A 13,252-nucleotide genomic window follows, 5' to 3' on the forward strand; every position below is an offset into this window, starting at 1 on the left:
TACATTGAAAGCCTTTTATACATAAAAAAAAGAATAATCTACACCGTGTACAGTTTCTTTGTTTCCATATTAGTCGTTTTAGAAGAAAAAACTTCATTTCAAAACTCTTTTTAGATCTACAACGTCCAATTTTGTCAAAAATACATGATTTGCCACCATTGACCAAAAATAAATACATGTTTTGAATTACTTAGTCGCATGCAAATGAATTGGTCAAATCGTTAATTTCAACAAAGAAGAAAATATACATGATATTTTCTAGAGAAATTAAGAAAAATAAATAAACTAAAATACAAAATAATTGCAATAATAGCTTATTTTGTAAATGTGGTATAAATTAATATACCTAATGGCTATCTTAACCACCGTTTAAAAAAAGTCAAACATCACTTGCCATATCAATTCACTCTACTAGTTACGTGATTCATCAATTCACAACAAACAAAAATACACTCAACGTGGTTAATCAGTTGGTCACGAACTGTAATGAGTTGGCACATTAAGTATTTTCATGCAATAGTAAACGCGTTGATAGAGGTTTGAAGTTTACATTAAAAAAGCCGTGTACGCTATCTATTAATGATCCAAATTCAAAGCAAATCTAGAAACTACTTATCCACTTATTCAAATCTCTTACGCGCGCTCACCTGTATATCTCCTCGCATTTCAAATGATGACTTATTGTCATATCTAATTTGATAACGACAAACTTTGATTGCTTATCTTGGAAATAAGGAGATCAGGAAACCATCAACATGACCTTTGAATTTTATCCGGCGAAAAAGGAAGTTATTGTCATATTGTCCTATTTCATTCTCTCTTTAAAGGTAATGATGTTAGGTAGGTTCTTAGCAAAATAAGAAATTTAGAAACGGTCTTAATAAACTTTAGCTAGAGAGTGATGTTCATTGTGTAATCTTGAAACTATTATGTGGCTGGGACTCGATGGAACATCTATTCACCAAACTTAGTATATACAACGTTACCAACGTTATTTGTCACCGTCATGCATGTTTTCTAGCTGTAGCCTCAGGTTGAAAGCATTGTAGGAAAATGCGTTGGAATTTTGTTGAGGGTTGCATCATATGCAATGCAGAGCCAGTTTTAAGCTTAAATATTAGCTAAAGATGTTTATTTTTTAGATTTAATATACATAGACACAATCTTTTAAATTATTAAAAATTCTTAATAAATTATTTTTGGTCTCCAATACAATTTCAGGGTAGGCACTGATATGCGTGCGATGTTTGTTTTATTATCATTTTGTGTAAGATTAGATATTTGATATGAGTTATAAATCAGAAAGTTTCAAGTTAGGTCTGCATTTCTTAAGGGCCATAATCCAAATATATATCATGGTCATTACTGTTACAAAAAAACGATATATCATGGGATTTACGTATAAGACAATCCAATCATACAACGAATAATTCATAAGAGTAGCGTGGATAATCATATTGCATGTGAGAGTTAATCGAGTAAACCAAAGTGTTCGTTTTTTTTGTCTTTTTATAGGACGATGATTGACCTAGAGTCGATCTTATCATCTCCTGGCACATAACCTAAGAAAAGTCAAAGACCGAGCTAGTAACAAGCTTACAAGTGTATCATTTTGAAATGCCGTAATTGAGTAGTATGTTGTCACTGCTAGCTGGTGATTGTGTTGCAAGGAATCCTCTTATCAGACGCAAATGATAATGAGTCTACCAGCCGAATGTAGCTATAACCATCAATTATATAAAATTTCTTTGGAAAAGAAGGGTTCATCACACTCACATTACACATACTCTTTGATTTAGTATTTAAATTTCTTATCAAGCTTTGAGTTTGCTGAATTAAAGATTCAATCATCAGGTTGATAATCAAATCAACACAAATATATATATATGCTTACTAACTTATATTGTTTTCTGTTTTAAAAATTTAGAATGAGAGAAAGAAAAAGCAGTAAAAAATGAAAAAGCTGATTCCTGATTTCTTGTTAAGTGATAATGTGACAAAGAAGGTTATTGAATCGTATCTTTAAGCATCTAAATGTTGGGATTCAAATAATGTCTGCCTCCTTTTAAGCATCTAAATGTTGGGATTCAAATAATGTGACAAATAAGGTCTATAAATATTGCTACATGTTACATGCTTTTATATTGGGGTAACATCCTGTCTTCTTCGAAGTTAATGCGACCGTACGTACTAAAGTATTTTTTTTCGTATTTGGACAGAAGTGAAGTGAAATGTGATAATATTTATACTATTTTGTTTTAAAAGATTCTCGAAATAACTAAGGCTAGATCTTAACTTTTGATTTGAAAAAAAATGGAAAAGATTGTTTTGTCAATTATAGTGAGATATATTTAGACAGTCCTGGCCTCCTAGTGTGAATTTTTGTTATACAAAAAAAAAAAGATAGTCACAAAGGAGTTAACACAAATATAAAGAGAAAGTGGGAATGTTTTTATATAAATGTTGATAACGAACTAGTGAGAACATGATAGGGTCAGGGGAGGATAAGAACTGTGACCTCATGAATGTTGATGAGATATGGACGGACTATCATGCGGTGGTACTGTGATCTCATGAATGAAAGTTGAGATATGGACAGACTACTATAAGGATTTATATTCTACCTTTCTTTCTTTTTTCATACAAACTTCTCAATCATTAAAATGTTTTTAAGTTATATGCCCCAAATATAAAACCTTTTAGAAGGATCAAAAGAACCCTAATGTTTTTTTTTTTCACATTGAGTACATCTCAAGAATACCCTTAGATCCCCATATACAAACCGGAAATCTAAACCGGTTAGTACAAAAAAATGGACTTATATGATAATACTACTTTCCTGTTAGTGGGATTCATACTATTGCTACCAACCATGTGCTGAGTCTCTAAGCCATCAGATCATCACCATGCCTCAGGAGGCATTGACCAAAGCAACCCTGTTGGCCCAACACCTTCCTCCACAGGCAATGAACCGGTCCTAGCCTGCGTTCCAGTGTTGCCGTTTGGATAGCTTGGATGAGCCAAAAATGCTTGAATTTCATCGGCCATACTATGGTAAGATGTTGGTTGCAGCGGAGGAAGTGTTTGAACTTGCGCCTGCGCCTGCGCCGGGATATAATTGTAAGCCGCTGGTTGAGGCTGAGAAAGTGTTTGAGCTGGTGCATGAACCGGCCTGGTAGGTTGAATGATCATGTGTTCATACCCCGTGGAACCGGGAGTTAGGCTGCCTCGCATTCTGTTCATATTCGTGAGTTCACGCGATGGGAACTGTTGCCCTGCGACAACAGGATTCAATCTTTGAACAGGTCTTTGCATGAGTCTCTGGTAAGAGGTCCCTCCATAGTTGGCAAATAACCTCTGGTGATGTGTAATGCCAGATGGGATCGGTCTTTCCTGCGCAGGGGACGGGCTCCTGGACCTCCTTGTGTGAAGCCTCTGGTTCTGTTAACAGATGAGAACATAATAATATTCAGAGTCTGTTATGTATAGGAGAGATTAAAGATAGGAACACAAACCTGCATTGCATATTGGTGATGCAAAGGAGGAGGCATGTGTGCTAACTGAGTTTGAGTTATGCCATTATCATAGATGTGGTTATATCCAGAGGCTCTTCCTAGAGAATGTCCAAGGGGAGTAACATGTGACCCTTGAAACTGAGAAGACTGAGCAGTAGGCATTGGTATGTGAAAGCAAGTTGTATTAGTAGCTAATCTATCTTGCGGATATGAGGCTTCTCTTGCTGCTGAGTCTTGTCTGTTTACTACTTGCGGAAAGTTGGTGAACCGTTGCTGACCATCAAAAACATTAAAAGTTTGTGGTAACTGTGGCAGCGAGTGGATTGAAGCAGAAGACTGGTTGAGTATAGGATAACCCATCACAGGCGTGTGTGTGTTGTGAATCTCGGAAAGACAAGGCTTATGTTCGTTGAACTGAGTGCCTCCGGATGTTTCCTTTTCATTCTCATCGCTGGTAAGATCCAAAACAGATGGCGTTAACTTCTGGAAGCTATTTGGGTCTCCCTGAGTGGCTTCTGGCACAGCTTCCACATTCTTATTGTCCTCCGTTAAAACCTTCCATGATCCATCAGCGGAGATAACCACATCGGTCGCATAACGTCCCACCTTTTCTAGAATCTGTGGATGTTAGACAAGGTTGTTTATGAGGTTTAGGATGTGAAAAGATAAAGAACCAAGCAAGCGGTAGTAAGTTACTTGCCTTTATCATGCTTTGATCTAAACGGATGTCAGTATAGCAGACAGGCTGATTGCAATGAGGGCAGCGCCATGATGGTATCCTCGTATTTATTTCCACATAGTTCCAGAAATCAAAACACTGCAACAGAAAGTAACAATATCACATTTTAAACGTATTTACTGACAAAATAGACTTCAAGAAGACATGTTATAGCATCAGCAAAGCAAACAAAAGCCTTGAAAGCAATGTATCAATGAAATAGTTATTAAACAATGGAAACACAAGAATGATACTATCACTTATACTCACCTGAAGATGTTTGCAGACACGACCCTTCACAGGTAGCGTGATACGCGTGCGGCTGTTACAATGGTTGATGATTAAATCATTAAATGTTTAAGGTAACTGTGAAAGCAACTTCACTAAGACAATAAAGCTTGGGTACCTGATAGGACAACTGAGAGATATCCTTGATGGTCCCTCGATTACGTCACAATCTAGAGACAAAAAAATTGAAAAAGAGAAACAATGGTTAATCTAGAGAAGACTTCTCAGATATGACTAAAAACTCTTTTATTACCTGAATTTGATACAATGACTTCAGAATAATCTGTCAGCGATGGATTCACAGGGAGTGGTATGTCATCCAGTAAGGCAATAACAATAAAGTAACTACCTGTACAACAAATGGGTATTTGTTAATTCATCACTGAAAATGGGGGAGGTGAAATAAAGATTGTAAATAAAATATTAACTGGAAAAGAAACCTCCAAAGCAGCCAACGGTTTGCAGAAGATTTGCCCCAAGGTTGAGCAGGGAAGTAACATCCGTTGGACACTGCGGCCCAGAATCCTGAGAAAAAAAACTACTGATGAATAAACCATTGATTCTTTCTCGAAAATTCAAAAACATATCCGAGAAACAAACCATTAAGGCAATATATCTCTTTTCAACGCCCTTTCCATTCAATAAAAAGCTGTATTTTTTCACATAAAAGCCAATGTTAGTTTAGCATACAGAAACTGCTTCCAAAATGCTTAAGGAGGTAAAAGGGGAAGCAATCCAAACTCACCTGACTTCCTGTGGATGTATGAGACAACTAGATTTGCTTATGTCCTCTGTCCGGAAAACAAATAATCCCTGTAAGAGCAAGCAAGATACCCATCAATAAACCAAACTAAGCGGGTACATAAACAACGATTCAAAAATCTAAAGATGATGAAACGTGACATGACTACCAAAGCTTAAACTTAAGCCTATAACAGCAGAGTAATAAAAACACATAAAATTACAATACGTACTACTTTCGCTTGGGGAGAATGTTGCAGCATCTTCTCTGAAATGTGGAAGTCCTTCATCAATATGTTTGATTCCGCCTGCCAGAAGAGAGAAATAAAAAAGCTGACTAAAGCACACATTCAAAAGGTGCTTAGAACTGAATAAATAAAATAAATTTACCGTGGCCTCAGAAGAAACAAGAATATGCCCCAGCTTCAAAAACGGATAGAACCTGCATACAGAAGGAGGAGAAGATTCAAAACAAAACCAACGGTTCAATCTTAGTGATCAAGTAGATGAACACACAAGACTATTATTACCTCTCCATGACCTGTGGAATTAGACTGATGGGACTATCGACACTAGAGGCAACGTCTTCAGAACTAGTGAAACCCTCCAACATCTGTACAAGAAGAAAAACAACACTATCTAAAAGAATCCTGAATATTCATTTCATCTGGAACTAACACATACCGAGTCCACGAGACCCAAAAGGTGTTGAGACTCTCTCTGCGGGAACCATCCAAGCCGACAAGCAGTCTGTTGCGAGAAACATAAGCACAGCATTATTATATACAAAAAAAAACTACCCAAACAGGACCCAAGTAATACATCTAAATCAGTAAAATTTGTAAGAGCATTAAAAATAAAAGCAAGAATCTTTTTTTACCTTGACTGAGATCATCAGCGTCATTATCACTGCCCTCGTTTGAGCATTACATCTATGTTGACACACCTGCGCACCATACAACACGACCCAAAGGAAGAAGAATCAACTTTAAAAATCGAAACTTTACATTCAAAGACTGAAACTTTATGAGAAAACAACATTCAAAATACAGAGAATACGAACGTGATCGAGGGTTATAGCCAGGTCTTGAGCGTCTGCAGGAACTTCATCCTTCCCAATAGCATCATCGATTCGACTGCAATCCACGAAAGTTCAAACCTTTAGGGTCTCTAACGAAATGCAGATTCAAAAGTGAGAGAGATTTATTACTTAGCGAGAGAGAAGCAGTAAGCGTGAAACTCCTTGCTGTCTACCTCAATCCGATTGTTTAACCTAAACGTAATTAAAAAAAATTTGAGAATGTTTGTAAACTCTTTCTTTAATAGAAACTATTAAACAAAATGAAAACAAATCAAAAGTCAAAAAACGAGACAGATAGTATGAGAGAAGAGAGAAGACCTAGAACTCGGAGGAATCACCATTGATGAATCTTTGACGATTGATTCTTCTTCAGTCTTCTCCGACAAGTCTTAAGAATTTATCCAAAATCTGACACAATACAGCCGGTAAGCAGTAACTTGTAGTCTTTTATAGTTTGCAGCTCACTTCTTTTTGTTTTTATAATTTATTATAAATGACCCTTGCGGCCTACTTCTCAATGTTTTATATTATCTCATTATGGGCCTTTTTTTTCTTTATTAACACACTCATTATGGGCTTTAAACTTCTGATTTTATATATTATTGTCAGCTTTCTTTTGTCATTAAATTAATGATTCCTGTACACTTAGTCATATTTCAACTAATAAAAAAAAAATTGGAGAATATTATTAATAAATGTTACATTTAAACTATAAAACGAAAATTATTTTGAAATGAAAATTTTAGTCTACAGCAACAATCAAACTGAAACAGAAGATATATAAATTTGTATCATTCTATAAACATATGTCACTGGGAAAGATACATATAAATGGGTGTTTTTAAAAAATCAGATAAAATTATGTATTATCGAACAAATGATTGTAATTATTGAGGAAGTTATAATAATTTCCCAATTTCTCAATAATTAGTTGATATCTGATAATTATTCATTAAATAATTTATCACTAAATTTAATTTCCATTTTAAATTTTAAGAGATTCGAAAGTTGCTATTTAAGTTAATAATAAATACAATAATTACTAGTCCAATTTTCCGTATATCTGCTTTCAAGGGCTAGATGAAGTGGCAGGCTGGCATTACGCGTGATGCTTTAACCAATCAGTCAGACTAAATATTTCCCGCCTATATTAAGGCAAAGGCTAAAACCCCCTCAAGTCACTCAACAGTCTAACATCTATCTCACTTCTCAGTCTTTACTTTTTCACTTCGAGTTCTGCGAAATTTCGAAAGAGAAGATGAGTAAAGGCGCAGCAGCAAGCGGCACGAGCAAAGGTGGAAAAGGGAAGGGAAAGGCAACCAAGTCAGTCGTCTCACGCTCGTCAAAGGCCGGTCTTCAGTTCCCCGTGGGAAGAATCGCCAGGTTCCTCAAGGCAGGTAAATACGCCGACCGTGTTGGTTCCTCGCCGCCGAGGTACATATGTTTTCGAGCCTAGTCTGTTTGTTTTATAAACACTCCTGTACTGATTAGATTGGGCAGGTGTTGGAGGTAGCTGGAAACGCAGCAAGGCATAACAAGAAGACTCGTATTATACCGAGACACATTCAGCTTGCGGTGAGGAACGATGAGGAGCTGAGTAATCTTCTGGGATCTGTTACGATAGCTAGTGGTGGAGTTTTGCCACACATTCTTCCCAACCTTTTGCCTGCCAAGGTTGGAAAGAACAAAGGAGATGTTGGTTCTGCTTCTCAAGAGTTCTGAGTTCATTTTCATTTTCTCCCGTCGTTTTTGTTCCTTCCTTGTAATAAATATTATCTGCTTTGTTTGCATGCACCTATTGTTATGGAACAATTGTTTTGAATTTTTGATTCAATATCTGTTTCAATAATGACAAAAGATGTTAGTTAATCAATATGGGGATGTAGCTCAAATGGTAGAGCGCTCGCTTTGCATGCGAGAGGTACAGGGTTCGATACCCTGCATCTCCATTACTCTTGGTTTATTGGCTAATTTTTTAAACATGTATTCCATCCATTACTCTTGGTTTATTGGCTAATTTTTTAAACATGTATTCAAAACTACTACTGAACAGAGGAGATATTAGCGCACATCCTTCCACATCATACATTCCTCGGGCATTGGAGATTTGCATGCATTGTGTTATGTCGTGATTTAACGTTTTTCAATACACAAGGAAATGATGTTTTAATTGTTTGGGTTAAGGTTGATCTAAGTTTGCATATACGCTCGGTAACACAAGACATTATATACTTGTAAATCAAGCAAACTTAACCAAGTTAACGAAATCGTTATGAAATTTTGTTGAAGGCAATTATATAAATTCCAAGTATCTACATTTTCCTAGCAAATCCAAATTTGTTTTTCCAACCCAAAGTGACAATTAAATGCGAAAATAGAAGATGAAATCTAAAGAGAGGCTACTGGTTAAGCTCAAATCGCAGGAGCGCCGACCGGATTAATATTTCTGCAACGGACATAACTCAGAAACTGGCCGGGAAGTTCTTCTAGAAGTGCTTGCACCACCGACACTTGTCCACCTGCACCCACCAAACTCAATTCAACACATACGCCGACTAACATGCAAATCATTACGTAAATATATGTAATTACTCACTGTGGACATCTTTCATAGGCACAAACTGAACAATGTCTCGTGTGGCTACTCGACCAGTAGAACTCTCTAACCGGCGACCTTTGTCAGCATCAAGAATCTAAACAACAAAATATACCAAGGCCAAGTTATATTTAACTAGAATAGAACAAAGATAAAAAAAATTTAAGTAAAACAAAACAAACAAATATACCTCCATCTGTGTGAAGTCTGTGTTTCCCACACCCACGATGAGAACTGACAATGGGAGATCAGAAGCTCTCACCAATGCATCTATTGTACCAGCCATGTCTGTCAAGACTCCATCCTGTTTCAAGCAACCAATCATTTTTGAGATCAAAAGGTACAATCCACCAGTTTTGTATTAGTGTTTTCAGTCGACTACCGTAATGATTAGGAGAACAAAGTACTTGGGACTGTTTTGTGAGAGCGACTGTGAAGCAATATGAGCAGCCTTGTCGACCACGTGGCTGAACAGAGTTGGTCCCGCTAGAGCAACATTTGCAAGGGCACTTGAATAAGCTGACATGATTCCTTCAACTCCAACAACCTGTGATGGAAAAAAGAATACAAAGCTCAGTGACACTTTTACAATATAGTTTCGAGAATGCAATTTATTAGCAGGCATTCCCTTCTTATCAATTTTGTAATAATAAACACCATCCCGAATATAATTAGTTCTTGTCTCGTAAGTTACCTCATCGCCATATGAAGCTCCATTCAAGTTAAAAGCATGTGACACGTGACCATCCGCTGTTCTTCCTCCAAAACCCCAAGCAGGAAAACGCCTATCGGAATCATAAAACTGGATGACCTCTCCTACTTCCACTATAGCCTGCGGTGGATCAAAGAAATCACATAGAGAGAGAAACATTAATGAGATATTACTACATCGAAAGCAGCAACTTGATGGTCTTAGTACTCAAATAAACATAGACTAACATAAATCTGGTTCCGAGAAATTGTACCTTCTGATAAGAGTTTAATCTGCCTGATGGATCATTGTAGTGCAAAGAACTTGGAGTACGAGGATCACCATTTGAAGCTGTAAAAAAATCATCAAATCTTAAAATCCAAGTTTTTTTTGGATGATAAAATATACATATAAAGAATAAAAAGATGCATCACCAGTGAAGTCAACTGCAACCATGAAATTAAGTTCAAATCCGCTGGAGATGTAGTCAAGAAAGCTGTATTGAACTTTCTCCACAAAACGATCCACAATGAGCTGTCCTTTCAGAACCTACAGAATCACAACAATTTTTTTTAAGCAAAATTGATGTAAATAACTGCTTTTAAGATATTACATAAAATGATAGGAGTAACGCACCTTGTTGCGACCGTGACTTGTAGATGGATACACAAAGTTTATAGCCTCTCTTTGTTGACAAAGTCTCTCTAATTCTGCTACTGATTTCTCTGTCCTCCTGCCAGGATCAGTAGGATCAGTACATTTTTCAAGTAACAATAAGTCTCTATGTAGCAGAGAAGAAGGTTGAAGCTTACCCAATAAGCTCATGATTCCCACTGGTATTGAAATCTAAACACTCGATAAGCAATGGGGTATCCTGCATAGATAAAATAAATAAAAAATTAACATAATGATTATCCAAAAAATATGACTGAAACACAATTAAGACTATTAGCTTACTTTGCTTCCAAATTGTTGCATAGTCAAGCATACAGGCTTCCAAATTGGGTTGAGGTTGTTGTCAACCACCTCAGTCCGACATACCGGAACTACTATACTGTTCTCAACCAACCTTGAGATTCTTAAAAACGGATCCTGGAAAGAGGAAATAAAACAAAACTTAGTATCGTAATGGAACAACAATACAAGCTAGAATGTTATTGGTTTGCACTTACACTCTTAGAGAACAAGTCCTTGTTATCCAAATTGACAGAGCGAAGATTCATCTCGACGACGGTTTTGGAAGCAATGGTCTCTTCGGCTTGGACGGAGAGTGTTCCCAACTTTCTACTCACACCAGCCCCGAAATTACCGTGAAGGTTTAATGTCATGGACCGGTTGGGTTTGGTCATAACCTGGTGATGAGAAAAAGAATAGAATCAGACAAAAAAAATAAATGTGAAATGATGTACACATAAAGGCAGTAGCGGAAGTGAATGACCAAACAACAACAAAACTGCAATCACTAAATTGATTTACCTCGGATAGAACACATGTGGCTTCTCCCAAGTAATCCTGCTCCTTCAGCTTTAACGTCTGCAGAGGTTTAAAATATGTTGATACAATAATTGAGGTGTTAACGTTCATAATCAAAAAGCAATTGATGAACTCTATTACCTTCACTGGCACATTGTGATATCTGGTATCAACGTCAAACACGTGAAAACTGAAAAGAAAAAAGATTCATGTAAGATTGTATTAAAGTGGTTAAACCATGTGAGTAAGTGATCATAAAACAATTGTTCAGAGTAGCTTACACTAATGTCTGAACAGTTTCGAACTGAAAAGATACTGTTATCTTCTCAATCCAGTTTGGATTCAAGCTATTGAGTATGACTTCAGTGCGGCCAATTTCCTCAAGCTTCCCATCCTTCTTCCTCAAATACATGACAGCCATTGGGTCACTCTACGGCAAACAGAAATCTCATGAGATTACAAAAACCACTTCTTAAATGCTTAGTGAAGCGCATGGAAACAAGAGATTCTGTATTAAAAAAAATTGATTAATAAATGGTCAGGGAGCATATATACCTTAGATGTGATGTCACGGTCAATCAAGTCTGAAGCCGACAAAGACAACTGCAGAAACGCAAATTGCATACTGTTAAAACACAACTCAAAGGTACCAAAGGAATGAATAATGTACCATGAATACGAAGATGCAAAAGAAACAACAATAAGCAAAATATCATATTGCATCATTCATTGCAAAAAACCATCAAGAAGAGACAACAACAAGAACCAATCTGAAAGGACAAGGGTGGTGCAGCAAATTGATGTTTTTTTTTTCCTATTAGATATTAAATGGTTTAGTAAAAGACTTTGTTGTGTACTGTTTCATTGCAATTTACAAACAGAGATCGAAAAATACACATACTTCAAAGTCACAGCAGCGTGTGTGTGGGTGGATACTTTTCTCAGGAAACCAAATGATAAGTAACATGAGTTTCTACGAACAAACAATAAGCCCATGTTAATACTCTTCTCCGCATAATAATATTCTATAATCTAAACCCCACCACCATAAGAGAGAGAGTAAAAAACACAACAGAGAAAACGCATGGATAAAGACTAAAGACTCAAGAAGTCAATGGTTGGCTCCAATATAAAAAATACAAGACATCAAGTTAGAATATCTTATCCACACAACCCACTAGCAAAAAAAAAAAAACACAGATTAAAATTGAATATGTCTTAAGATGATCTCAACCATAAATCGAGGATTGTTTTTTATTCAATTTAGCAATATTCTAATCACAATTTGAGAGCTTGGTTTGACTTTAAACAACTGTGAACAATTTATAAATCACACAAGAGAGAGGAGTAAGCGACAAGACAAAAAGAAAAACCCTAGGATGGTTGATAAAGACGATACCTCAATCTGTGAGAAGAGAGGATATTGACCACGAGATCTGAAGAAGAAATCGACGGCGTCGTTTTGCCCCGCATTGTTGGTGGATGTGGGCCTCTGCTGGACCCCTCCGATGGCTTGTTTGCCCCCAGCCACATCTCCAGTTAAACAGTTCCCCATTCTCTTTAGATGATGATGATAAACCCTAGCAGATTCGATTTCAAAATTTACCCTAGAATCCCAATTTCAAAATTTTCAGCCGATCCGATTATTATTCAATCAATCAATGCACTTCTTCCTTTATATAGAGATATTATATACGTATACGCGTTACAGACTTCTAATAGAATCAGATATATTTTATTAAATTTAAACGACAAGTAGATAAATCAAAAAGTTTACAACAAATAGTTTTAAAAAAAAAAGTGAGAGAAAATTTCAGGTAATTTACCAAAAAGAATTTTTTTTGGAATTTGTTTTGACTAAGGATGGGCATTCGGAGTCCCAAACTGAGATTTTGATTTTATCCAATCGGATCTCGTTTTTGGATTTATCAAAATCATCTTTATTCGAATTATATGAAATTTCAGTTCGGGTTTGGTTCGGGTTCTATCGGATTCAGATCCGGGTTACTAAATCTTCAAAAACCGGTACAATCCGATGTACTTTCGGGTTCATGGTCCAATCGGTTCTTCAGTTTAAATGGACATGATTTGTATAAGTAAAATCGGTTCTTTGGCTTTAAAATACTTGATTTGTACCTATTTTGTAACC

The 13,252-nt window shown here is 36.4% G+C and overlaps 2 protein-coding genes, 1 non-coding gene and 1 pseudogene across 6 annotated transcripts; 2 read left to right on the forward strand and 2 right to left on the reverse strand.

Annotated features, from left to right (window-relative positions):
- Positions 1-2,655: 2,655 nt before the first annotated feature.
- On the reverse strand, positions 2,656-6,770 carry LOC106307777. 2 transcript variants are annotated; one of them, XM_013744828.1, is made up of 17 exons: positions 6,662-6,770; positions 6,473-6,535; positions 6,326-6,398; positions 6,143-6,208; positions 5,947-6,012; positions 5,793-5,875; positions 5,653-5,704; positions 5,496-5,570; positions 5,267-5,334; positions 5,122-5,170; positions 4,962-5,046; positions 4,775-4,870; positions 4,640-4,691; positions 4,504-4,555; positions 4,216-4,332; positions 3,516-4,133; positions 2,656-3,441 (listed from the first exon to the last, which is right to left on the reverse strand). In XM_013744828.1, the coding sequence occupies exons 1-17, from the start codon at positions 6,682-6,684 to the stop codon at positions 2,902-2,904; spliced, it is 2,178 nt and encodes a 725-aa protein (XP_013600282.1). In that variant the 5' UTR covers positions 6,685-6,770; the 3' UTR covers positions 2,656-2,901. The 2 variants fall into 2 exon arrangements, with proteins under 2 accessions (XP_013600282.1, XP_013600281.1); XM_013744827.1 differs by having other exon boundaries at positions 4,950-5,046.
- Positions 6,771-7,601: 831 nt separating this feature from the next.
- Positions 7,602-8,065, forward strand: LOC106308262 (annotated as a pseudogene).
- A 154-nt stretch (positions 8,066-8,219) lies between these two features.
- Positions 8,220-8,292, forward strand: TRNAA-UGC. The gene has a single exon. It is a non-coding gene; the product is annotated as a tRNA-Ala (tRNA).
- Positions 8,293-8,603: 311 nt separating this feature from the next.
- Positions 8,604-12,771, reverse strand: LOC106308260 (protein BONZAI 3). 3 transcript variants are annotated; one of them, XM_013745408.1, is made up of 17 exons: positions 12,503-12,771; positions 12,005-12,076; positions 11,659-11,706; positions 11,385-11,533; positions 11,245-11,293; positions 11,107-11,163; positions 10,803-10,982; positions 10,588-10,722; positions 10,443-10,504; positions 10,267-10,363; positions 10,065-10,179; positions 9,905-9,981; positions 9,634-9,771; positions 9,322-9,486; positions 9,130-9,243; positions 8,940-9,036; positions 8,604-8,862 (listed from the first exon to the last, which is right to left on the reverse strand). In XM_013745408.1, the coding sequence occupies exons 1-17, from the start codon at positions 12,656-12,658 to the stop codon at positions 8,756-8,758; spliced, it is 1,818 nt and encodes a 605-aa protein (XP_013600862.1). In that variant the 5' UTR covers positions 12,659-12,771; the 3' UTR covers positions 8,604-8,755. The 3 variants fall into 3 exon arrangements, with proteins under 3 accessions (XP_013600862.1, XP_013600863.1, XP_013600861.1); XM_013745409.1 differs by lacking the exon at positions 12,005-12,076; XM_013745407.1 differs by lacking the exon at positions 12,005-12,076 and having other exon boundaries at positions 11,107-11,293.
- Between the last annotated feature and the right edge of the window lie 481 nt (positions 12,772-13,252).

This window comes from Brassica oleracea, chromosome C8 (genome assembly GCF_000695525.1).
Source record: "Brassica oleracea var. oleracea cultivar TO1000 chromosome C8, BOL, whole genome shotgun sequence".
Lineage (NCBI taxonomy): Eukaryota > Viridiplantae > Streptophyta > Magnoliopsida > Brassicales > Brassicaceae > Brassica > Brassica oleracea.